The 27,171-nt window shown below is 43.5% G+C and overlaps 1 protein-coding gene across 3 annotated transcripts in view; it reads right to left on the bottom strand.

The window, feature by feature from the left end:
- Positions 1–27,171, bottom strand: part of LOC308103422 (uncharacterized protein) — a 52,088-nt gene that overhangs the window by 10,930 nt on the left and 13,987 nt on the right. For 2 of the 3 annotated variants that reach the window (XM_080453378.1, XM_080453379.1), the window contains exons 4-10: positions 21,935–21,965; positions 18,704–18,790; positions 17,817–17,928; positions 15,334–15,355; positions 15,135–15,222; positions 13,521–13,825; positions 10,777–10,921 (exon numbers count right to left, since the gene is read on the bottom strand). In XM_080453378.1, coding sequence (XP_080309504.1) covers positions 10,777–10,921; positions 13,521–13,825; positions 15,135–15,222; positions 15,334–15,355; positions 17,817–17,928; positions 18,704–18,790; positions 21,935–21,965 — 790 coding nt within the window. Of the gene's footprint in view, positions 1–10,776; positions 10,922–13,520; positions 13,826–15,134; positions 15,223–15,333; positions 15,356–17,816; positions 17,929–18,703; positions 18,791–21,919; positions 21,966–27,171 lie in introns of all 3 variants that reach the window. The other variant, XM_080453380.1, reaches the window with a different exon arrangement.

Raw genomic sequence — 27,171 nt, 5'->3', positions numbered from 1 at the left:
CTTTGCAAAAGAACGAAGGTAAAGACAATTTGTGCCACATCAAACAGGAATCACCTTTTTGGCTCCAATCAAAACATTTAGTAATCCATGAAATTGGAATAACTTCTACAGTACTTTATTCCAAATTCATCCATGTACTGGCTAAAGGTTACCGTTCTGTTGAACCAGTGGGGAGTCCTCCAGGTTGGCAGATCGCTCGAGCACTGCAAGATATAAATGAGTTTAGAATTAACTCACTTACATTTAAATGTAAATAGTTTTACAACAATGCAATCAGAGATTTTACCTTTGTTCTGCTTTTCATTTCCTGTAATGGCACCGGACGGCTCAACCCTTTCTGTATCCATCGTTTCTGTAAAGACAATTTTGTTCCACATCAAACAGGAATCACTTTTTCACAATAACCAACTCCAACTCCCCCCAAAGTCCTGACGTCACTCCCGCTACCCCTGGGTCAGTATTCTTTCTATTGAAAATCCAGGGAAATCTTAGATTGTGTCATACAAGAACTGTGTTCCAAAAGAAACATCAGGATGGTGATTCTGTCAGGTATGCAACTGTTCATGATATCGAGTTACATTTGATAACGTCTGTGTTTGGAAAAAAAATAAGATAAAATATGGCACCAACATGCGTCATTTCAGTTAAGTCGCCAGGCTAATTTCTTTATATTTTATAACAGTTCTTAGGACACAAGATGTCCAAGATGACTGGGATTTTCCAATAAAAATAATTTATTCTGTGACCCAGGGGAATGGCAGCCTCTAGCGGCAGTGATGTCAGACTTAAACAATATAATTTGACTTCTTACTTATAAATTCTTAGTCCTGGCAGAACAGAAGATTTAAATGCTTACCTTTGCTTTCAGGCGCCACCACCTGGTGCTTTTTGGGTGCGGCTGGCAAAGCTGTCATTTTTCCTGAACAAAGTACAATAGGGCTCCAGTTAGAACAATAAAATGAAATGCACTTAGTATGAATTGATAGTTGCAGCCCTTGTACACCCAATAACATTGTTGACGTTAGTGTAAATACAAAGTTATGGTTACTTGTGCACATTCACATTTTGATTTGACTTGATCTGAACCTCGTGCCCTCTGGTGATGTGCTGGATGAGGCAACCTTTAGTTTAGGCCCTATGATGGCTTGGTGATACCGTGTTAGAGAGTGCAGTATTTTTTACCCATTTCTCTTTTTTTTACCCCCTCCTCGTTTTTCATTCTCAAAAATAAAGGTTATTTGTAGACTCCTAATGGGAACTTACATCTCTTCATTGAGTTGACCCAGTATTGGAATAATCCTGCTACAAATGAACTTACAATACTATGTAAACACTACCATCTGTCTAAACAGCATGTTCTCGAAATTCAACTAGCATATATACAAAATAAAATTAACAGTCAGTCATTCTGGATGAGGCGCAGGAAAACGTGTTCTATCACTCCATGTCGTGGAGAAGCGGGAACACAGCATAGCCTTCTAAATGAGGCAAACAAACACACTTTCTATACAGTTCTTTTTTTTGTAGCAACCGTCTAGCCGCTCCAGTCATCAGTCTGTGTTCTACATATACAATGTCGATGAGCTTTGAGCTGCAGGGTTTTTCAAACAAGTCCACAGCGTCGTCCTGTGCAATTAGAGCAACTGCGACCGTGCCTTCTGGTCTACTGTCTTTCACAAAGGCAAAGTCACCATTCCTCAGCAGGAAACAGGAATTTGGCAGTTTGGCTGACACAAAGTGACATTTATGTTTGGGCCGCAATATGTCACTGTTCACAAGCTGCCTTTCAGTCACTCTCTTGGTGATCTGTGCTATAGGGTTCAGACTTTTCCTGACCATCTTTTTCACGGACTGGAGGTGGTTCTCAAAGGGGAAGCAGGAGATGTCATTTAATGAACAGGCAAAATGTTCTACATCATCTGCAATATGTTTTAAACAATGCACATTGTACACTGGAAACTCATCACTGTACAGCGCCGAACTGTTTGTTACAAAATGTTGCATGAGCTCCTTGGCATAAGGGAGATAGGCCTGTCTTTTTGCAGCATCTGACTCCAGGAGAATGGAAGTGGCAACTGACAGACTTAAGAAATGGTCGTAGTAGGGCTCTTCAACCAAGTCTTTGAGCACAATTGACCCAGTGTAGAGAAGGAATTGTCTCAATTCCGTTGCCTTCCACCGGTCCAAGTCTTTCAGCGAGCGGGGTTGTCTTGCAAACTCTGCAGGCATTGCACCCTGCAGCATGAGTAGTCTTTCTGACAATTGATCTCTTATTCGTGGTCTTAATCTACAGCTATTGGGGCCAGACAACAAAAAATGTATCATGCGCTTCATAACCCCAAGGCATATAAGGTGCATGTAGTCCAAAGCAAAGTGCTTGACACACAGAATGCCAGCACCAAATAGAGGTGATGGCCCATGTTGGTGGTTGGGATAAAGGAGTTGGCTGAACATAGTATCAGTCCTCGGCTCAAAGACATCCATCGACAGGAATGACTGCAAGTTACCTGATCTAGTTGCAGTTTCAATACAGCGCTCACATCCATGGACAGCATTGTGGCCCTTGATTTTTTTCAGGAAGGCCCTGGCAGGTGCGTCACAGAGAAAAGCCCTCACCCTGAATGTGTGCACTTTCCCCTCGTGTGTAATTCCACTGTTCTGGAGCTGTTTGAGCTCTGCCACAAAGTCTAAAACATAGTCCTCAACAGGATTTGGCTTTCCTTTACCACAATAAAGCGCAATAAGAAACGGTTTAGACTCGTGGAACTGTCCCAGTATTGGCCACAACTGTGTCCTGTTGGACTTAAATAGCGGAGTCCCATCAATATTGAATGCCATTTCAATGTCTCCTGAGAATGCAGGACATACAGACATGTAGCGTTCAACACCTTGTTGTATTCCATAATATATATACTGGCCATTACACAGTTCCTTCACTTGTACTTTCCGAGGGGTAGCAAGAAGTGTGCGTTTGTCTTTGGGAAGGTTGTGCCCATGCTTCCGAAGAATATTAAGGAGTTTATTGACTGCATGGTCCGTTTGCCTCGTTTCTGTGGCCCACTTTGCCAGCTCTTTGTGAAGCGTTTCTGCCTCCACTTCTGTAGCAACAACATCATCATCATCATAACAAAGTTCTGGTTCAGAGTCACTTAAAAAAACACGTTCACACTCCTCACACTCCTCATCACTGTCACTCATCGCAGCTGGTGTAATTTCTTCTGGTGGTACATCACCCTCTAGTGAGGTGTCACTGTCTATAATGTCTGTGTTGTCAGCCGCTTCAATAAAGGCAGTAAGCCTCCTGTTTGAGCGCTTCCACTCACAGGCATAATTTTGTGCCATTGCAACTTACCAGTCAATTAATTGTTTCTTGAAACCTGCAAGAGAGGGGGGAAAAGAAAAAAAAAAGAAAGAAAATGTCATAGCCTACAGGGCCCAGATGGGATCCTCGGCTGCATCCTAAAAGCATGTGCGGACCAGCGGGTGGAGACTTCAACCTCTCCCAGGCCATGGTTCCCGCAGGTTTCAAAATGTCCACCCCCAACAAGCACTTGCATGACTGGGACCTGTCTCCCTCACCCTAGTACTCAGCATGCAATGCTTTGAGAGGCCAGTGAGACATGCCGTCTTGCTGGACCCTTGGCAATTTGAACTGTCAAAACTAATCCACTTACAACTTAATTGCCATGGCACTTCACACCTCCCTCTCCCTCTCACCTGGATGTCAGAAAGCCAAATACATACACATGTTGTCTGTGTACTACAGCTCAGAATTCAACCCTAGCCAGGCGCTACACTAAACTCAGAGACCTCAAGCTGGACGAGCATGTGCAACTGATAATAGACTTTCTGACGAACCGCCGCCAGGTGGTCATAATGGGCAATATCATATCAGACTCCCTGAACCTCAATACAGGAGCCCCCTGAGGGATTTGCGCTGTCAACGAGTCAGCCTGTTGCCAGTTGTCAATCTGACATCACTATAGTGTCAAACAATCTCACTCTCAATGTCAACGAGACCAAGGAGCTGATTGTGGTCTACAGGAGGTTGAGGAGAGAGCAAGCACCCATCTTCATCAACAGTGTTGTTGTGGAAAGGGTTTGCGAGATCAAGCGTCTCTGCGTATACATCAATGAGGTGGGCCACACATACAGTGAAAAAAAAGGCTCAGCGGCAGATGGTTTTGAGGTAGATTCCCCATGCACTGCTCACCAGTGAGCCATGTTAAGTAGCAAGCTACTCTGTACTAAGTGGGCTACACCTACCACCTGGTCTGTAGACTTGTCAGCAAAACCACCTCAGAAACAAGTCACAGCCAGGCTGGTCAAAAGGGGGGTTGCATTACAGAAATCTATGGCTGACAAAGAAAGTGTGCAAGAGGGACTGTCTTGAGAACGTGTGCATGATGACAACGTAAATTTAAGTAAGGAAAAATATATAATACTTACTGTATATTGTAGTTCTCAGTGTCCCCAGTCTGTAGACTTGACAGCAATGTCCCCAGTCTGTAGACTTGACAGAAAAAAACCCACAGCAGAACTACCTCAGGAAGAATATCCAGGCTGGTCAGAAGAAGGGGGGAGAGGGGGGGCTGCATTACAGAAATCTATGGCTGACAATTAAAGAAAGTGTGCATGATGACAACGTAAATTTAAAGGGCAAGACCACTTTGGTAGAGGTTTGGGTTGTGTAGTTACCTTGCCATGATGTAACTCCAAAGGTGGGCAAGAAATAAAAAATAATTGCTCCATTGATTAGAAATTGATAATTCAAAATATGCTCCTCATTGACTTACATTGTACGGTAAAACTGCTCTTAAAGGCAGTCTTTTTAGCACAAAAACGAACGCAAACAAAGTTGATTCAGACAATATAGAACATCACCAAACCCAGTACTGTTTTTTTTTTTAAATAAAAATGTCAACTTCCTGTTGATTTTGATTTTGCCATTTTTAATAAGTAGAAAACCCGGACTGGATCGGCGGATCCGGATCCAGATCTTCAAATAGTAAAATCAACAGGAAGTTGACATTAAAAAAAAAAAAAAAAACAGTACTGGATTTGGTGATGCTCTATATTGTCTGAATCAGCTATGTTTGGGTTCATTTATGTGCTAAAAGAGTGACTTGAGAGCTGTTTCACCGTACAATGTAAGTCAATGAGGAGCATATTTTGAATTATAAATTTCTAATCAATGGAGCAATTATTTTTTATTTCTTTCCCACCTTTGGAGTTACATCATGGCAAGGTAACTACACAACCCAAACCTCTACTAAAGTAGTCTTACCCTTTAAGTAAGGAAAAATATATAATACTTACTGTATATTGTAGTTCTCAGTGTCCCCCCAGTCTGTAGACTTGACAGCAGTGTCCCCAGTCTGTAGACTCGACAGAAAGAAAAAAAAACCACAGCAAAACCACCTCAGGAAGAATATCCAGGCTGGTCAGAAGAAGGGGGGAGAGGGGGGGGGGGGGTTGCATTACAGAAATCTATGGCTGACAATTAAAGAAAGTGTGCATGATGACAACGTAAATTTAAGTAAGGAAAAATATATAATACTTACTGTATATTGTAGTTCTCAGTGTCCCCAGTCAACTTGACAGCAGTGTCCCCAGTCTGTAGACTTGACAGCAGTGTCCCCTCGATAGCAAGGAAAAAAAACCAGCTCAGGAAGAATATCCAGGCTGGTCAGAAGAAGGGGGGAGAGGGGGGGTTGCATTACAGAAATCTATGGCTGACAATTAAAGAAAGTGTGCATGATGACAACGTAAATTTAAGTAAGGAAAAATATATTATACTTACTGTATATTGTAGTTCTCAGTGTCCCCAGTCAACTTGACAGCAGTGTCCCCAGTCTGTAGACTTGACAGCAGTGTCCCCAGTCTGTAGACTTGACAGCAGTGTCCCCAGTCTGTAGACTTGACAGCAGTGTCCCCAGTTTGTAGACTTGACAGCAGTGTCCCCAGTCTGTAGACTTGACAGCAGTGTCCCCTCGATAGCAAGAAAAAAAACCCAGCTCAGGAAGAATATCCAGGCTGGTCAGAAGAAGGGGGGAGAGGGGGGGTTGCATTACAGAAATCTATGGCTGACAATTAAAGAAAGTGTGCATGATGACAACGTAAATTTAAGTAAGGAAAAATATATTATACTTACTGTATATTGTAGTTCTCAGTGTCCCCAGTCAACTTGACAGCAGTGTCCCCAGTCTGTAGACTTGACAGCAGTGTCCCCAGTCTGTAGACTTGACAGCAGTGTCCCCAGTCTGTAGACTTGACAGCAGTGTCCCCAGTCTGTAGACTTGACAGCAGTGTCCCTAGTCTGTAGACTTGACAGCAGTGTCCCCAGTTTGTAGACTTGACAGCAGTGTCCCCTCGATAGCAAGAAAAAAAACCCAGCTCAGGAAGAATATCCAGGCTGGTCAGAAGGGGGGAGAGGGGGGGGTTAAAAAAATACTTGAATAAAAGTACAAAAGTTTTGTATCAAAATGTACTTAAAGTACCGAAAGTAAAAGTACTAAAATGTTTTTAAATAGCAGATCTACAAGCTCACAATGCATCGCGTTGTGAGCTTGTAGATCTTTAAAATAGTAATATTTTATTTTTAAGGTAATTAATTCATTTATATCTGCAAAGTAACTAGTTTCTCAAATAATAGTGGAGTAAAAGTACAATATTTGCCTCTCAGATGTAGTGGAGTAGAAGTAAAAGTATAGACTATTGGAAATATAGTCCAGTAAAGTAAAAGTAGCTCAAATTTGTACTTAAGTACAGCACTTGAGTTAATGTACTTAGTTACTTTACACCATAGCCCTGAAACATGACTGTCATACCAGCGTCATGTGAACCATGGCTACTTTACACCACTGAGTAGGCTACACCACACACTGCCCCGTCTCCAAACATGCATAAATGCAAAATATAAGGTGCTTACCCGCGTGCCCCAAATGTTAATTAAGTGTCCGGCATGTTTGTGCAATATATTAGTCCATATCTTTCAATATAGAAGCGTTTTAATCCCGTCTATGGCCGAACGCCATTTCCCTCCTTTGTTTACTTCCTGTTTACATTGAGTGTAATTCCGGTTTTCACCAGATGCGCCCCGTCACTACCGCTAATTGAGAACTTCCGACAGAATCGGCCACGGGATTAAAACACTTCCTTATTGAAAAATATGGACCAATACATTGCACAAACACGCCGGACACCGAGTTAACATGTGGGGCAAGCGGGTAAGCACCTTATATTTTGCATGTGTACACTTTTGGAGAAGTACGGGCTTTGGAGCTGACATTCCAGGGCAAGCCGGGGGGGGGGGGGGGGGGTAGCTAAGACTCGTAGAGATAGAACATGTCAAAATCGATAAAAAAAAAAATCTACGGGAGTCTTGATCTAAGGCTAATTACAATGTAAATTTAAGTTAGGAAAAAATGTATAACACTTACTGTATAGTAGTTCTTCTCCGTGTCCCAAGTTGCGTCCGTGGCTTTGTTTTAGTCAGTGACAGTGTAATCATCAATGATTAGACAGCAGGAGTGTCACTTATCGTGCTGGCAGCTTTTAAAGGCTGGTAGCGAGCAGCGTGATGTAGTATGAGAGTGACGACACTGGCATAGACTCCCACCTAAGAATGGAATGCGAAAATGCTCGGTCTATCTCAATGAGGAAGTTCCAATGTTTGGAACTACAGCCCATAGCAGCCCGCTTTGCGACGAGATCAAAACGTGACTCTCTATATGGGTCTGGTAGAGAGTTGCATTGAAATTGAGTTGCCAAATCCTTTGGTAATCCACCCAACCCAACTGTCAATTATTTATATATATATATATATATATATATATATATATATATATATATATATATATATATATATATATATATATATATATATATATATATATATATACACGCCTATTCTATATTAAAAGTAGTCAGCTCCATATATGAGCACAAAAGGACATCAGGGTTTTCCATATGGGCATATCAGGTAGATCGGCGGTGCAAGACATCATCAGAAAATCGTTTTGAACCCTGCAGAGTGCAGCAGCCACTGTGTGGACAGTTAACAGTGCAGCGCCGGATCAAACGACGTTCACGACAAGGCCATATCACAGCCGATATGGGGATGATTTTGACGTAATTTCCAGGACGTCATCAGGACACCGTATTCATAACTGCCAACACTCCTGGTTTTATCAGGAGACTCCTCCTAAACCCTGTCTCCTTCTTGGCTCCGGATTGTTTTTCTATTTTTGGGCAATCAAACACCCTGTTAAGTGCACCAGAATAAAGGAAATTGCATCTAGCCTGCTTTGTTAAAACGTTATGTGGAGGACCCCCAAACCCCCCACCAAACTTGTCCTATCCACATTAATTTAACCATATAACGTTCATGTCTGTATGTCTTGACTAATGTAAACCCCCCTTTTAAATTTCAATTGTAACAATTACACATTTCTTTTGCTTAGCTTTTTATTTTGGTAAGATAGTCTTTTTGTTTGGGTATCTAGAAAACCTCTGTAGAAATTGCATTAATACTAAAATGAATAGCCTATTATTAATAATATTATTATTAAGAGGGGTGCTTACTGCTTGGGTGCACATGTTGGAGAGAGAGAGAACGAGCTCGGTGTAGTACGTGCGCGCGCGAACGCATGCATATGTGCGTCTGGCTACATTTGTGACAGACTGATCACTGATCAGCAGGTGAAAATAGACTCACACAAATTTCCCCCCATAAACTTCACTCTGATAAGTGAATCTAAACATTGTTCAGCCTATTCTGTCGCTACCATTTCATTTTGTATTTATTTCCCCTTAAAAATAATAAGTGACTAACTGCCGAATGGAGGATTTAACGTGGAGAGGATGGTTTTCCTCCCGGATCGCACGGTCCGCAAGTTGTAATACTCCTGTCCTCCTATACCAAAGTTAAACCATTAACTATATAAGTTGGTTTAGCTATTTTATTAATTATTATAGCATCGCGCACATGTTCGGTGCATCACATTTTATTCAGATATTATGCAGTGGTGTGTTGCGCGATTTCAGAAAGCTTTTTATGCCTCCGCAAAATCTTGCAATTACAACAGCTTGTAAATCAAACAAAGCAAATTAGTTGATATTGTAAGGCTGGCAAATAACCGATTTTCAATAACAACAGACCAGGGTTGAAAACTACGTTATTTGTGAGTTTTCAGTGGAAACATATTCTGTCAGTAGGATTTATGTTAGTTGAAATTAGGTTATATTCTGGGCCAGATCTGACTAGTTATCATATGACTTGATCTGGCCTCAATCGGGCTCTCTCTGATTCGTCCAGGACGTCCGTTTTTGTGGTCAGGATAGTCAGGATTAATTTTGGTTGAAATCAGGTGATATTCTGGGCCAGATCTGACTTGTCTTGGTTTGACTTGATCTGGCCCCAATCGAGACGTCACTGATTGGTCCGGGTCCTGACTGTGCTTGCTGGGATTGCATGACATACAGACATGCTTAAGTTACAACTAAACTGTGTGTATAGCAGTGGTGGAAAGTAACTAAGTACATTTACTTAAGTACTGTACTTAAGTACAATTTTGAGGTATTTATACTTTACTTGAGTATTTACAATTTCCACTACATCTCAGAGGCAAATATTGTACTTTTACTCCACTACAATTATTTGAAAACTTTAGTTACTAGTTACTTTGCAGATATCAATTATTACATTATAAAACATACATTAACCACTTTAGCCCAATTGTATACCTAGGCTATTTGAAAATAGCCGATCTACAAGCTCACAACGCGTCACGATGGGACGCGTTGTGAGCTTGTAGATTTGCTATTTTCAAACATTTTAGTACTTTTACTTTTGGTACTTTAAGTACATTTTGATACCAATGCTTTTGTACTTTTACTCAAGTACATTTAGAATTCCAGACTTTTACTTGTAACAGAGTACTTCTACATTTCAGTATTGATACTTTTACTTAAGTAAAACATTTGAGTACTTTTTCCACCACTGGTGTATATGTCACAGGGAAATTGGCATTCCAGGGAAATTGAAAGAGGAGCGCTTGCTTTTAGGCGCGGGGCTTCGGCGCGAGGCGGGGCTTTTATTATTTTTTTTTTTTTACGCAAGGCTCGCGAGGAGGAGGAGGCGCGAGACGGGGCTTTGATACGAGGCGGCGCGAGGAGGAGGCGGAGGAGGAGGTGGCGCGAGGCGGGGCTTTGATGCGACGCGCGGACCTGGCTTTTGTTGTTCCCCCCCACACAGCAACCAGGAAGCTACGCTAGGGGAACGCTGAACACGCGTTCACACGCACACGTGATAATAGTTATTGTCCATGACGGAGGCGCGCCGACTCAGCAGAGCTTGAGGCCGAGGAGGAGCGCCCGAGCGCCTCCAGGCGCGAGTGCCCGCGCCGACCGGCCGAAGGTCTGCTAGTCGAATCAGCGCCGTCCGAGTTGTAACCCGATAGGGGGAGAATAGATCTTTATATGGGTTACTATCCACGACGACACACATGTGTGCGTGTGTGCATGTCTGTGCGCGCATGCAGACACACACGCACACGCGTGCGCACACATGCACACGCACACACGCATGTGCATGCGTGTGGCTTCATTGCCCTCTAGCGTTGGTTCTACAGAATTGCCTGGGTGGGTGGTAAAAACAAGCGCTCCTCTTTCAATTTACCTGGAATGCCAATTTCCCTGTAACATATATAGCATGTGTGAATATGTTCGTTCATTCCTGTGCAAATACTTGTGTGTGCGTGCATGCGTGTGTACCATGCTCCATGGCGTCCTCTGGCTCAATGAAGCGGACCTTGCGTTTGGAGGGGGTTTTGATATCAGCAGGGTCTGATGGAGGCAGTCCGTCCAGAGATTCTCTCCTCCTCTTCAGGATGGAAACCAGACCATCTGGAGAAGAACTCTGTGGGTGGAGACGCAAAACAAAAGGATTTAAGCTGATGACTTGACTGAAATCAATATGAACAATTATTTAAAACATTTGCCTTGATTATGATCAATGAACAATATTTAACATTTTTGAAAATATCTACAAACTCACAACGCGTCACAATGCGATGCGTTGTGAGGTTGTAGATTTTCACTATTTCTATCTGCCACCAATGTAAAATGAAGTATAATACAGGGTTAAGTGGTTAATCAGATTAATTGATTTAGTGGATTATAAAGATAAAGAAAACTTTTAACATAAAATGGAAATTTGCCTTTGGCAAACTGCCAACCAGTACAAAATATTAAAACACAAGACACAACTAATACATAGAATACAGAAATGCAATAAAATACACTATAAAATGCATTCCCATGCCACAGCAACAGTGATCATTGGCTGTAGGGATTGGGTCGTAGCTAGGGTTATTTAAAAACATTTTTATTTAAAATATCCACTGCAGATGGCACAAACGAGTTCTTGTACCCCTTCTTTTATAAAAAAATGTATTAGAATTTTTTCATGTTGATTTGTCGTCAATAAACAATAATAAAATAATGTAAAAACCTTTTTGTCTGTCTGTTTTTGGTTCTAAATACTGGTTTCGATATATTTCCGGTTAATTGTCCAGCCCTCTATTAGCACTGGAACCACAATTGTTATTGCCGTTTAATGTATCAGAAGGTCCTGGGAACTGCTCTCCCTGTCTATAATGCTCCTCTGGTTCAAAATAATGGATTCTTATGAGAAGTCTACTTTTCAGATTGTTTATGGGAATTTGTATCAAGGGGAATTGAATTTGATATGGTTGAAAGGCAGAATACATGTAAAAATGTCAAGATGATAATATTTTACTGACTCAGACACATTGCTATCGTGGAATCTATGTTCATTCGACAAAGAAAGATGAGATGTGTGTATATCACTTTTTTATACAACAACAACTTCAGCCAGGAGAGGTCAGTCATAATAGGAAGAAGCCCATCCAAAGCTTTATAAAAAAAACAATAATATTAAAGATAAATACCCTCTGAACCAATTATAATCTAAAAAACAAACCATGGAGTAGAAACCATAACATATGCCCCCTGGTTATACTGTATGCTGTCTATTGAAATCACGTCATTTCTCAAGCTCAAGCGGCCGCTCTACCTCCTGAGTCACTGCCACCCCATAAAGTACATGTGGTCATAAAACCTGGGATGCACGCGGATGTCCCTAAGGGCATGAGCCTGTGTTTAAATTTATGTCAGATAACGAGGCTACGCGGACGCAGCAATTATAATTTGACCTTTAATAATAATAGTTAGATCTATTTCATCCCATGGGGGAAATTCCATTTTCAGCTTCACCCACCTGAGTGCTGGGTCTTGCTCAGGGACACCTCGACACATTGCCGAGGCCGAGAATCGAACCTGGTACCTTCTGCTTCCCAGGTGGGCTCCCTAGTCCCTACTCATTCAGCTATGGCTGCCCCGCTTTAGACTATTGTCTCCCCTCACAATGCTCCTCCCAGGTTTGTTCAAATACCACCCTCAGTGTCTACCCTGTCCCATACTCAAGCATCCCAGTATGCTGGATTATCCAGCATATGCTGGATTATCCAGCATAAAATGACCGTAGTAGCTAGGTTTGTCTCTCTATGTCTGCTGTAGCCTGTCAGGTGTGAAGGGGAACTGCCTTGACACAATTGTGTAATTCCCCCTGAAAGAACAGACCCCACCCATACCAAACCTGGTCAAACATCTACTAGAATACATAAAGGCTTTTTTTTATCCTGACCATCACAAAGTTCGGCCCATACCACTTGTTTGGAATATCTTCCATTTCAAGAAAAACCCTTCCAGCAGCTCACTGTTTCAGCCAGAAGGGAGGTGTCTTGGCACAAGGCTTGCTGTAGCTCACTAATCAGTGCATTTTGGCTGGATTTATTTCCCAAGTGTGGGACCACACCATTAAACAACATGAACCCTAGCGTCCCTATTCTGAGGCGAACATTCAGCGCAAACAGCAGACCTAAAAGCTCACAACGCATCGCATCAAGCTTGCAGATCAGATATTTTTGGGGAAGAGAAAAAGGAGGGGGCCTAAAGACCCATGAGGGACACCGGTCAACTAAGTATAAAGGGTTTAAGTGGTTAACATGGGTGGACCCCAAAGTCTTCGAACCGGCAGATGTCGGTGATGATGATCTCATTGAGGGAGAAGAGTGAACTTCTATGGGAGTGTCCGTAGACAGATGGAGAAGTCTGGGTCGGCATGTGGACTTTAAAGGGTCACGAAAACCCATGTTTGATTCTTTCCTCCCACTCTCACCAATTAAAAAAAGTAATGAGATGTGTAAAGCGTCTTGAGACAACCTTTTGTGATTAGACATCATGACTGAATTGAATTGAATTGAATTGAATTGAATTGAATTGAATTGAATTGAATTGAATTGAATTGAATTGAATTGAATTGAATTGAATTGAATTGAATTGAATTGAATTGAATTGAATAGCGGTCAGGGGGAACTATCACCACCTATACTATGTAAAAACGGCAGACAGACAGACAGACAATGTATTCCTACCTCCTCTTTGTGGGACAGTTTGACCAGGTCCTTGACTGAGGCCTGGGGGACTCCTGCTGGCCACTCCACCTTCACTTGCTCCTCTTCCGGGGTCGCCTCATCCAGCACCTCCCCGTCCCCCTCCTCCTCCGCCTCCTGTCCTTCCTCGTACGCCTCCTCTTCGTCTTCCTCCTGTTGGCCCTCTTCGCAGCCACCTCCCTCCCGGAGGCCTGCGCATTGTTGTGAAGAGGTCTCTGATTCTGTTGTCATACTTTGCTGTTCTTCTTCCTCGTCCTCATGCCTGTGTGCCATTTGAGCATCGTTGACTGGAACACAGGCCACTGATTATTGATCACATTTAATATTCATTCAAAGGGCTTTTCAGAGAGATGCGCATACCGGTAGTAATACATTTTCAATGAGAGGCGAGCGGGCAGTAGGAAGGCGTGGGTAATCTGACAGGAGGAGCAGACAAGTGGGCGCTCTCCAGTGAAACTATCGCGTTTGTGCTTGTTTCATGCACACGCCCGCCGGTGACAAGAGCTGGATTGTGGTCAGCTTTTTTCTATGCGAGGCGCAGGACAATGATTTGATACAGCTGCATCAGGCTTAGATAGCCTGCCACTTGCTCGCAGAGCGATTGTCTGTCTGTGTATTCACGAGGAGCTCAGTGCGACGCCACTGATCCAAGCGAGAACGCAGGCGTTGTGTCGCTCCCCATCTGAAAAGCCCTTAACGAACTAGATTAGAACTCAGTCTCCTGCATTGGGGAACCAAACATGTGAAACTCAGTGTGTTGAGCATGGCGGCCATGCTAGCAAGGTAAGAGCACGGTCACACATCCGCATCTGAAGGGGAGTAGAAAGGAAGGGAAAGTAACCAACGCAAGTTGTCCTGAAGATTGTTAGTCAGTGCTGATTTGCTGGTGTGCAATCTATTTGGCTTATGCTGGTTGACTTGAAAACTACAAGCAAAAAACTTTCCAAGTTGGGTCAACCATGCACTTCATTCCTATTACACCCGGTCAAAGATCACCACTCCACATGTTGAATGTGACACGTCAATGGGCCGCAACACAAAGCTCCACCCCTTTGCTCCCATAGAATGGATGTAACCAGGACATTGAAGCTTTTGATCCACACTGTATGTGTGACCAAATGACCATGCCCTAAAGGCCTCTGCAGCCTACAGCAGACAAGCTGCAACGTGACTATTTACCTGCACACAGTGGCCAACCTGATCCCCGGGATCGTTTCTAACTTATTTCTATTTCCCAAAGTGCCAGCAGATGACATTTCACTAAGACAGGTATCTGGTAGCAGAGTGATCTTGTGCAAGACAATGAACCCTTACAAACCACTTACTTTGTTGAACAGAGTCCCTGAGCGCTCTATACTAGATCCGCTCCCGTTTTAGCTCTACGTTAAATATTTCTGCCGAAAATAGCCGACCTACAAGCTCACAACAGCTATTTTTACTGAATGTTCGCTCCGGAATAGGGATGCTAGGGTTCACGTGGTTAAGGAGCAACAAACTGTACTCGTACCAAAGGGATCATGTCTTAACCACAACAATCACTAGTCTCTTGGTTCCCCTGATAATATATATAAATATAAAGTATGTGTGTTTGTTTACCTTTGTCATGTTGGGGTGGTGCCATCTCATTCATGTCACACTGCCTCGCTATGCTTTGGATGTCTGTCAACATGGTGTCTGAGATGCTCTGTTGAAACAATGATAACAAACAATGTAGTTCCCGATTTCCCATACATTATCCATCATACAAAAAGAGGAAATGAATAGATCGAAAGGGAAGACATAAAAGTCATCTTACCTTTTCTGTGCAAAGTGATGTCCTGTTGTGGGAGAAAGAGAGGCAGAGAGTAAACGTGTGTGTGTGTGTGTGTGTGTGTGTGTGTGTGTGTGTGTGTGTGTGTGTGTGTGTGTGTGTGTGTGTGTGTGAGAGAGAGAGAGAGAGATTTACTGTATTTGACAAGTTAAAACATAATGTATGTATACATTTTAATTGAGGATGACACAAAAAAGTCACAGAATTATGCGTCTTGGTTTTCTGTCTTCTGGTTTTATATTATACATTAACGGTAAGGATTTTACTGTGTTCTCAAGACAGAAAAAGAGAAAGAGGAAGAGAGTGACTGGAACATACAGAGACAAGACGAGAGAGACAAAAAAGAGGAAGAGAGAGGTGAGACTAGATCATTTTTTGTAATGCATCTCACTTTGACATGTTTAAGCGTTAAAATGTCCACGGGCTACAAAAGTGTCAGAGGGCATCTGTTCTCCAGCTGAACCGGTTGGCTGAACAGTGACAGTCTATGTCAAATAACCAGCAGTTGATTAAACAGACAGACCCAGGAGCTTGGGGCACTGGAGCCATTAAGCATTTAAAAAAAACTGCAAATCTGGATCTGTTTGACTAGAGAAAATCTTTTTGAAAATCTTTTTTAAATCCATGCTAAAAGGTTTGTTTGGTCCATGACTCTCAGGGTCACGCAGGATATTGGAAGGAAGGAATTGGCAGGAAACTATGACAAAATTTGTTCTGAAAAAGTTTGTCATGATACTTTTGTCTCATGATACTAATCAAGAAGTGGAGATGGCTTGAAATGAGGCTGAAAGTTGTTTACTTTCCTGTCATCAACATGGGAACACTGGTGTGGGAACAAGCCGAAAGATAAGGCGTTGTAAAAATAAACAAATCCTGAAAGGCATTTACAGTCAGCTGGCAGGTATGCTATCCCGAAGCTGAAAGAACCCTCAAGCCCCTGCTCCAAATCGCGATGATTGGCTAAACACAGTGAGGCATTGTGGAGGGAGCGCTCCTTTTGGTTCACATGATAACCTATTTCGTCCACCGCGTCTTGCCAACTCATATGGCACGCTCATAGACGTGTGAGGCCATCAGCTGCTCGACCTAGGCATTCGATCACCTAGTGACTCGCTCGGACGCACCTCACGGGTTTCAAGGTCTCGCTATCGGTGCACTGCCTTATTTTCAAGAGATTTAAAAAGGCATGCATTAGTTGTAAACATGACGATGAGTGAACCAAAATGATCGCTCAAAAAACAGACATTGGCTTTGCAGTACCATATAGCATACAGCAAATAGTTTACAGCTGCTGTCTGTGGGATTGGTTCCTCACAAGATACAACAAGCAGGGCCTTCATTAATTCATCTTACCTGCTGTGTGTCCAGCATCTTATAGTCTAGAATGAGCCCCACAGCATTATGCAGAATATGCACTATGCATCTCCTAGGTTAAAAAATATATATATCTATTTTCAAAGGTCTGTACACCTTCTTACATATTTTACAGTTCATACTGTAATAACTGTATATTTTTCCAGAACTCTACACTACACGTAAAATCCTCAGGGTTCATTTATAATCCATCTGTAACTTTGAGAGTGTACAAATGCAAACAAATGGACCAGGGACCATTTTGGTTGGTAGGGTAGGGTTTCTGCTTGAGGTCCCTGGGTTCTCGGAACTGATCTTCGGCACATCCTACCAACCTTTTCATCTTGTCTGGTAGAAATGAATCAACTGGAATGTCAGTTGGGAAAAAAAGGAGGAAATTAAGTGTCGAGTGCAGAACATAATATAAGCCGACATTCCAAATCTGTCTGGGACCCACCTGGAGAAATTCCACTTGCCTTGCTTTCAGATGGCTGTAGAGTCTAAAAACTGCTCACAAAGGATTTTGCTCTATGCTAACAAAAAAGGTTTTAACCACTTAATTAAACCGTACTTCAGTTGACAGTGGTCCCCAAGGGGTCTACACTAGTAGTCCCTTTTTTTCCTTCTACACCAAATCTCTTCGCCAAAAATAGCCGATGCCAATGCCCAGATTAGAGACATTAGGGTTCATGTGGTTAAGGTAATAACACCATGATTCAGTCGTGTGTACATTCTGTAGTACACATTCTAAAACTAGGTGAGCCAGAGGGAAAGTCATTCTTCCAAAGTAACTGGGAGGATTCCACATTGATCCACAATTATCTACATCTATACTAACTCATTGGTTGTCAAAGTGGGGTACGGGGACCCCAGGGGCCTTTTAGGGGGTTCCAGGGGGTCCCCAGCTAAAGGAGATAGCATCAAAATCAGTTTTACCACCTTAACACTTGAAATAGCCAATTGCGACACGTTGTCAGCGTGTAGCTTGTTGTGAAAATCTTCTCTTATGGGGTTTCCTGGCACAAAATATTTTCAGATGAGCGTCTGCGGCCAAATGCATATCAATTTGGGGGTCCTTGACATGAAAATATTTGAGAAGTAGTGTGCCAACTTACCTGTGATGTGTCCTACAAATCTGACTGAGGACCTCGATGTGTTCCTCATCAATACTGCTGGTCACAACTGTCACGCTGCTTTCAGTGGCATTCTTTTCCTTCCACTGGCTTTCTGGGTTAACACATACATGTAAACTATTAACATGGCATGCACATACAGTACACATACGCAGATTAAATCAATGTACTACGTCTCCTTCTCACTCACACTCACACACACACACACACACACACACACACACACTCACACTTTCTGTCTCTTCTATAAAGGACTTCTTTTTTTAAACTAAATTTTTATCCCGCGATTTTTGTAACCCATTTTTTTTCACCCGGTGCCAATTTCCTAAGTGATCCTGGGCACTACACCAGCCCTACACCAGTATTACACCTGTCACCCCACAGTAGGGAGGCCAGGGCCGAGCTCATGCTTCCTTCAGGCATGAGAGCCAACTGACCTTCTTGTCACCTGACAGGGGGGAGTTTCCCTGGTTGGACATAGCGCGTGGAAGGAACACGTTATTCCAACCAGTTCCCTTCCCCTCCATCAGGCGCCCCGGCTGTCATGGGGGAGGCGGTATAGTGACCAGGATTACTACATGTTTTTGTGAGGGTATTAACTACCCTGGGAGACACGGGGAGAACATGCAAACTCCACACAGAGTAGGCCCTTTCGCCAACCCCACCTAGGGTATGGGCGCTGATGACGCGGAGGAGAAGACACGCCCCCAGTGCCCACAGCGTCCCCGGCGGGAATCGAACCCAGGACCTTCTAGCTGTGAGGCGACAGCGCTACCGACTGCGCCACCGTGCCCCTAACTATAAAGGACTTCAGTCACACTTTTGCATTGTAAATTATGCAAACAAGAATCAGATATTGCATGCAGTACCCCAGTCCTCCTGCAGGGCGGAAAGATTAGACAACAGACGCTCATGATAGAGTTTCTCCAACTGTAGGAACTGGACAGCCCACTGGTCTGGAAGCATCAGTAGTTAAAGACGGCAACACAATCATAATATAATATAGTATACAGATTATAATGAATGCTGACATATTGCAAAAGAGTGTTGTTCAAAAACACTGGTTGTAAACACTTGGTGATCTGTGACAAGGCTTCTTTAGGTTCATAGGTTCAGGATTTGTAGTGTGCTCCCCACCCAGTTATTACACTGGCCCGGGGCGCAGTACGAAGAAAGAGAAAAGAAGGAGACAAGGAAAAACATAGGAAAAGACAAAGAAGACTAGACTAGGACAAACAAGAACTCAGTCAAACTGTCAGACAGTCACAACAGAAGGGAGTAGAAAACTAAGCACACACACACACAACCCACAAAACACAAAACAACAAGTGAACCTAGGAGTCTCTACAGTAAAAAGGTGGGTCTTAAGCATGTTTTTAAAAGTCCCTCGGGTGGGGGCAGCTTTGATCCTCAAATGGAGTTTGTTCCACAACGTCTGTGCCAACACAGCAAAGGCACGGTCACTCGTCCTTACTGTGCTAGACCGTGGAGTCTTCATGTACAGTGGACTGTCAGATCTGAGTGATCTGGTGCTGGGAGATTGGTCTAAAAGTTCCACAATATACCCTAGCCACATAAACCCTACCAGGGTCCAACAGGGATCTAGTGGAGCTTGTAGATCAATGTCTTTGATATTGTGAGTGATACAGTGCATCTGTAAAGAAGAATAATAATAAGGGAAAATGTGTTGACCCTATCTTAAAGTAGTCATGTCTACCAAATTCATCCAGTTTTAACACCATTCAGCACTATGTGTTTCAAGTTTGATTTCAATTGTCCAATGTGTGGCCCTTTGCTCACATCATGGCCCTCTGGAAAAAATGATTCAATCTCAATGGGAAGTTATTGTGGTAGGCTTGACCACAACACCGTTTTTTCTTGGATAAGCAGAACTAGTTTCTGAAGGAAAGAAAGAGTTCTGAAGGATTTCACTTTCCTCCTCACACTCTGTTGTTGACATTCATCCAGGAAAACGGCAAGTCAACAGACCAATTATTATTTACAACTGATCAAGTATCATCTTTTCAATTCCTATTGACATTTTGATTGACAACTCAACAGACCAATGAGAGGATGGGTAGTATTACAGCAGCTCACACATGAATCAAAGAGCTTGTTCCAGGCTTTCTCTAGTAGGAGGAATCCTGGGAACAAGGTTATTATTGTGGTGATTCCACACCCAGAGCGCGGTCTGTCCCCATAGCCTGAAAACATCTGACATATTTTATTCTCCTCTAGCAGTCCTACTCTGTAAACACGCACTCACTCACTCTCTCTGTCTCTCTCGGTCTCTGTCTCTCTCTCACCACAACCCATCTAAAATGAAACTGTAACTATGTATCTCGTATTGGTACGCTCTCTCACTTTTACCCTCTCTCTCTTTCCCCACCCATACACACACACACACACACACACACACACACAGAGTCCTCTACTCTGCAGCAGGAGAGTTACCAAGGCAACAGTACAAACAGGCAGAAGGACAAAATGAGATTACTGCTGGCCTGTGGGCGGCAGCTTCCAGACGAATGGGGAACAGAAACAGCCATCCACTGAGAGAGACACTCTGACATGACACAGGAACAGACAGAAAGAGACAGACAGACAGACAGACAGACAGACAAGACCAAGTAAGGGAGGGAGAGACAGACTGATGTAGACAGGCAGACAAAACACATTTAGCAAACTCTCCCAAAGTAAGAGTGTCCCTCTCTGTGGGGAGGAATAGACCCCAGCAATCTCTTATTACAAAACAGAGCAACCTAGAGGTGTGTGTAGTTGAGTTGTGTGGCTCATTGCTTTTCATTTGGGATGTCTGTGTATGCTATTCCGCACTTATTTTGGTTCCTTCAGCGTATGTGCAAGGTTTTACAACAAATGCATGACCTTTTAAAGCATTTCAGATTCGAGGACAAGTCAGCATGCAGGCAGACAGTGAGGTCTTGAAGCTAATAGACTATTGTAATTCTCTCTACACCTGCCTCTCAAAAAAATCCATCCACAGCCTTCAGCTGGTTCAAAATGCTGCGGCCCGTCTTTTAACTGGTACAAAAAAAATTGATCATATCACACCCATTCTAGCATCCCTCCATTGGCTCCCAGTTGAATCTAGAATCAGTTACAAAATCTTACTCACTACTTGTAAGGCCAGGCTAGGTCTTGCTCCAGCCTATATCTTGGACCTACTCCCCCCATGTGCCTACACGTAGTCTGAGATCCTCTAACCACGCTCTCCTGGACATTCCAAAGGGTCCGTTAAATGCAAAAGGTCGCATGGCCTTCGCCTTCAGAGCCCCTACCCTTTGGAATGCCCAGCCCCTAGAGATCAGGCTCACTGAGTCTGTCCCCCGGTTTAAATCCCTCCTTAAAACCCACTTCTATAGATTAGCTTTTAATGCCCAGCCCTAGTCGATGACTTTATTCTATCTCCACTGGTCTTGCACCAGTATGAAAGTGGTCTGTTCATGTGCATCTCTGCATTGTTTTCTGCATTGATTTTACATTTTCTTTGTTTTGTGTGTTTTTCTTTTGCTGTTTTCTTTGTAAAGCACTTTGTAACCCAGTTTTGAGAGGTGCTATATAAATAAAGTTTTATTATTATTATTATTATTAATAAGGCACGCCAGAATGAGCCACGAGGCAAGCAAGCACCCCTTGCCGAGTAGCCGATAGCCTTGTGCGTTGTGAGCGCGCCATCCTATTTGAAAAGCTATGGTGGACAGAATAGGTTATCACATTGATCAAAATGAGAGCTCCCACTACGATTAATCCACATGTTCAACCAATCACAGCAATTGGGGGTGGGGCTTTGAGTTTTTTTGGCTTTGGAATAGCATACATGAATCTGGTAGTTTCATTCACCCCAGGTTTTGGCATTTTCAGCACCCACACATGTGTGGACAAAGTGACATACAGTACATACACACGCACGCACGCACGAACGCACGCACGCACGAAAATGTAATTGGCTTTCCTTACTGTCAAATCATTACGTGGCTTTTCTGGTTCGCATTCATACCATGACAGGAAAATACTGGTGTGTGAGTGGAAAAATGTCACAGCACCTAAAAACTTTGTCACTTAACTGTGGGAAAGGATACAGTCCTCTTTTAGAGAGTAGGCCTCTGCAATCTGACGAGAGAAAGAGACAGAACAATGAGTATACAGATCTTCACATTTCATGTGCAAAAAGGCAGTGTTCAGGCGTACTATAGTATACAGTAAAATCCTTAGTGTTAAGAATTTAACTCTGAGAGTTAGATAAATTAACAGGATTTTACTGTGTACTATACCAAATTACTGTCAAGACACATGATAAACCGTGAATCTGTGTGTGTTTGGAGGTTTTGAAGGTGTGTCAAAACACAGAATGGAAAACACACACACACACACACACACACACACACACACACACACACACACACACACACACACAGAGAGAGAGAGAAAAACACAGTACTTGAGTTGTACTAGAGAGACTTGACTATTCTGGGCTCTGCTGGTATCATTAGGTTACTGTCATTCAATACTACTTAAGCAGCTCAGTCAAGCATGTTTTGTTTTTCCCTTCAAATTCTCCAAATGCAAAAAGAAAAAGATCTCATGACACGTCTCAGACAACCTGCATGACATCGAGTCACATGCAACCTCTTATGTTCAGGATTAGCATGTCGCTGACTCGCTGTTGTAGTCTCCATCTCCATTCCACCTCTACAGTATGTCCATAACCTCTGCATGACTCAGCAGAATGTAGCTTGGGGCAGTGGTGGAAAGTAACTAACTACGTGTACTCAAGTACTGTACTCAAGTACAATTTTGAGGTATTTTTTACTTTACTGGAGTATTTCAAATTTTCTCTGAAACAAATGTTGTACTTTTACTCCACTACAATTGTTTGAAAACTTTTAGTTACTTTACTTTGTAGATTTAGATTATTACTACAAAACATACATTAACCACTTCAGCCCTATTTAAATCTACAAGCTCACAACGCATGGCATCTTTTATACATTTTAGACATAATGACAACTTTGTGAAACGAGTACTTTTACTTTTGGTACTTTGTGTAGTATATTTTGATGCCAAACTTTTGTACTTTTACTAAACTACTTGTACTAAGTGATCGGTTCTCAACCTCTTTTCAATCATAATATACCTTATACAGAAAAATCCCACACTCCCCTGTCAAATGGTATGTTCCAATTCCCCTACCCTCCATATAAGGAGCACTGTGGTCATGTGTTACTCTTTTCAGATCCTCAGACCAGGAAGAGGACATGGCAAGTATGGGTGTTTGTTTGGTGTGGTGAGGAGCTTTAAACTGTTGAGATAAAATAAAGTGGTTATGTTTTAAACAAACAATTGTCTCTGTGTTGTTTGTATAAATGAGTAGTATGATAAATGCATATGTTAAACAGAAAATAATGAAAATAATGGAACATGTGAGGCTATAAAGGTAAAGTGGGAAAGGCAGTGTCTGTCTTTACCACACATCCCCCCCTTTAAGACCTGTCCCTTACATCCCTTTGCGGGACAGGAAATCAGCCACCACATTGTCCTTTCCAGCACGATACTTCACAGTGAACTTATAAGGCTGCAAAGACAGGTACCACCGGGCTATTCGGCCATTTTTGTCCCTCATTCTATGGATCCATTGGAGGGCACGATGATCAGTCTCTAAAAGAAAGTATTTTCCCAGGATGTAATACCTGAGAGTGTCAAGAGCCCACTTGATAGCAAGACCTTCCTTTTCGATAGTGGAATAACGTGTCTCTCTTGGGTAGAGCTTGCGGCTCACATACAGCACAGGTCTCTGGTCTCCTGCTTTCCCCTGTAGTAACACTGCCCCAAGACCAATCTCAGACGCATCGGTCTGCACTGTAAAGGGCATTGAAAAGTCAGGGCTCTGCAAGACAGGATCTTCACACAGACACTGTTTGAGGTCCTGGAAGGCTGCATCACATTCTGGTGTCCACTTGACTTCCGTGTCAGGGCTGTAAGTGGTGCTGCTCTGTCTGAAAAATTGGATATAAATCTTCTATACCATCCGGCTAAGCCGAGAAATGACCTGACCTGACGCTTGGTCGTAGGTGGTGGGCAGGATTGGACAGCTTCAATTTTGTCAATCTGAGGGCGAATTTGGCCTCTCCCTATTACATACCCCAAGTACTTGACCTCTGACTTAACTAACTGGCATTTCTTAGCATTGACCACCAGCCCAGCCTGCTGAATGCGCTGGAAGATGTCAGAGAGGTGCTGGAGATGTTCTTCCCATGTGGAGCTGTAGATGATGACATCATCGATGTAGGCTGCAGAGTAGGCTTCAGCCCCTCTCAGAACATTGTCCATGAGCCTTTGGAATGTCGCTGCTGCTCCGTGTAGGCCGAAGGGCATCACTGTGAAGCGATACAGACCAGAGGGCACTCGGAAGGCTGTAATGTCTTTGGCTCTCTCAGTGAGGGGAACCTGCCAATAGCCCTTACACAAATCAAGAGTAGTCAAATACTTTGCATTCCCCAAACGCTCTATCATTTCATCTACACGTGGCATAGGATAGGCGTCAAAGGCAGAGACACTGTTCACTTTGATAAAATTGATACAAAACCTCAAGTCTGGACTGTCTTTCTTTGGCACCAGCACCACTGGACTACACCACTGGCTGTTGCAAGGCTCAATGATGCCCATGTCCAGCATCATGTCCACCTCCTTTTTGAGTGCAGAGACTAAGGTGGCTGGAATGCGGTAGCTGGTCTGGCGAATTGGTACCGTCTCCGGAGACAACACATGGATGTCATGAGTAACCAGATCTGTGCGTCCTGGTCGCTCACTAAACAGCCCCTCAGGAAAACAGTCTTTCAGTTCATTTTGCTTGGAAGGAACAAGGTGACTTACATCAGGGAGTGAAAAGGATTCAGAGGATGCAGGGAAGTATTGCTCCTCCAACTCTTCCTCATCAGTGACAACTCGGGCCAGGAGCTGTTGAGACAGAGGGATTCTGTCCTTCCATTCCCTTAAGAGGTTTAAATGAAAAGTCTGATGTTTCTTCCGGCGCTCTGGCAGATAAACGTTCATAGGTCACCGGTCCCATTTTGCGAGTGACCTCAAATGGACCCTGCCACTTGGCAAGGAGGCTGCTCTCAGAGCTGGGCAACAGCAACAACACCTTCTGTCCTGGTTGGAAAGTGCGTCGTTTACTGCTCTGATCATAGCCCTTCTTCTGCCTCGCCTGTGCATTGTCAATATTTGCATGTGCCAATTCAGTTAGCTGCTCCAATTTGTCTCTCATCTTAAGCACATAGGACATCACTCCAACCTGCTTGGCTGGCTGTTCTCCTTCCCAGGCCTCTTTCAGAATGTCCAAAGGCCCTCTGACATGACGTCCATATAGGAGGTCAAAAGGGGAAAAACCTGTTGTTGCCTGGGGGACCTCTCTGTAGGCAAAGAGCAGGAACGGAAGCCACTGGTCCCAGTCGGCACCCGTACTGGATACAAACTTGCGGAGCATTGCTTTAAGGGTTTTGTTGAACCGCTCGACCATGCCATCGGTCTGCGGATGATAGGGGGTGGTTCGTATTCCCTTAATGCCTAAGAGGCGATAAACCTCTTTCAAAAACTTAGACGTAAAATTGGTTCCCTGGTCTGTAATTATCTCCCGGGGGACCCCCACCCTTGAGAATAGCTGTATTAAACAGTTAACGACCTGGCGACTCTTAACTTGTCTAAGGGGAAAAGCTTCCATGTACTTAGTAGCATAGTCACCACTAACAAGGATGAATCGGTTGCCTGATGAACTACGCTCTAAGGGGCCAACAACCTCCATAGCGTTGCGTGAAAAGGGCTCATCTATCACTGGCATAGGAATTAAAGGGGCCCTGTCACCTTTCTTTCCTGGGGCGGTTTGTTGACATTCTGCACAGGTCTTACAGTACTCTAATACTTCTATGTACATTTGGGGCCAGTAAAAGCGTGCAGCTATGCGTGCATAGGTTTTTGTCTGACCTAAATGTCCTGACCAGGGTATTGAGTGTCCTAGGTGTAAAACTGTGGGCCTCAAACCTTTTGGTACCACCAACTGGTCCCCTGTACTGGTGCGCCTGTACAAAATCTGTCCCTTGACCACAAACATTTCCTTGTCAAGAACTGAAACCTTTGTAGTCTCATCTACCATCTTCTCAAACAGTTTCTTGAGTGTCTCATCCTGTCTCTGCAATGCACTGACGTTACTGGGCAAAATGTCAAAGTCTATGTCTGGCATTGTTGGCTCAGGCTCTACTAATTTAGTTCCCCAAACCTTCTCCTGTCGCTTCTGACTGCGGGTTTTCTTCCCCTTACTCTGCTTGGCCACCTCCCCAGCAAATGCTAGCTCCTCCCACCCCCGATCTAAATCTGAGCGTTGGGATCTAGTGACTACTGTGGCTGTCTGAAACACAGTGTGGGGCACCAAAACTGTCAGAAACCTGGAACTGACTTAATAACTCATAGAGTATTGGCAAATCTCTTCCCAATACTACGGGATAGGGCAAATGTGCTACCACCCCTACTCTGAGAATGTACTCCTGTCCATCTATCTGAATAGATATATCAGCTGTTGGAAAAGGCTTGCAGTCACCATGGACACAGGTTACATTAACCTGCCTTGCCTGTACCAACATATGATTGGGCAAATGGTCTTCTCTAATGAGAGTCTGGTCACTTCCTGAATCTAACAGAGCTTTGCAATAATGACCTGCTATACACACTTTAATCACACTGCCTGAACTTAGTATTGGCTGTTCTGGAGAAGGTGCATACACAGAGCTCAAGTGAGATTTCTTAACAGCAGTAACTGGGCATTCTACCTTAATGTGTCCTGGCTGACCACAGTTGTAACACACAGGGGGATCCTTCCTATCTGGTCTCCTATTAGGGGGATCCTGCTGTCTAAGGGGCCTGGCATCTTGAGATCTATTAAAGTTCCTCGACCCACTAACAGAACCACCCCCGGGATTACCATGGTAGGAGAGACGTGTAGTGGTTGACTGGTAGCCCTTGGAAGACCTCCGGGCTGCAATGAAGGTCTCGGCCAGCTCAGCTGCTGCTCGTGACGTAACCGGATCGTGCTCTTTGATCCACGTTCGTAGCTCTGGATTGAGGATGCGCAAGAACTGCTCCATGACAATGGCGTCCCCAATCTGCTCCTTGGATTTCTGTCTGGGGTTCATCCACTTGTCATAAAGCTCCTTCAGCCGTGTCTGAAGTTCTTTGGGAGTTTCACCAGCCTCCACTCTACTGGAACGGAATCGATCACGGTAAGTCTCTGGATTAATTTCAAATTTTTGCAAAATGGCTGCTTTCACCT

The sequence above is a fragment of the Gymnoscopelus braueri genome (genome assembly GCF_963280865.1).
Source record: "Gymnoscopelus braueri genome assembly, chromosome: 16".
In the NCBI taxonomy this organism is placed as follows: Eukaryota; Metazoa; Chordata; class Actinopteri; order Myctophiformes; family Myctophidae; genus Gymnoscopelus; species Gymnoscopelus braueri.
Note: the sequence above shows the minus strand (reverse complement) of the source record. Positions and strands in the feature narration are given on the sequence as shown.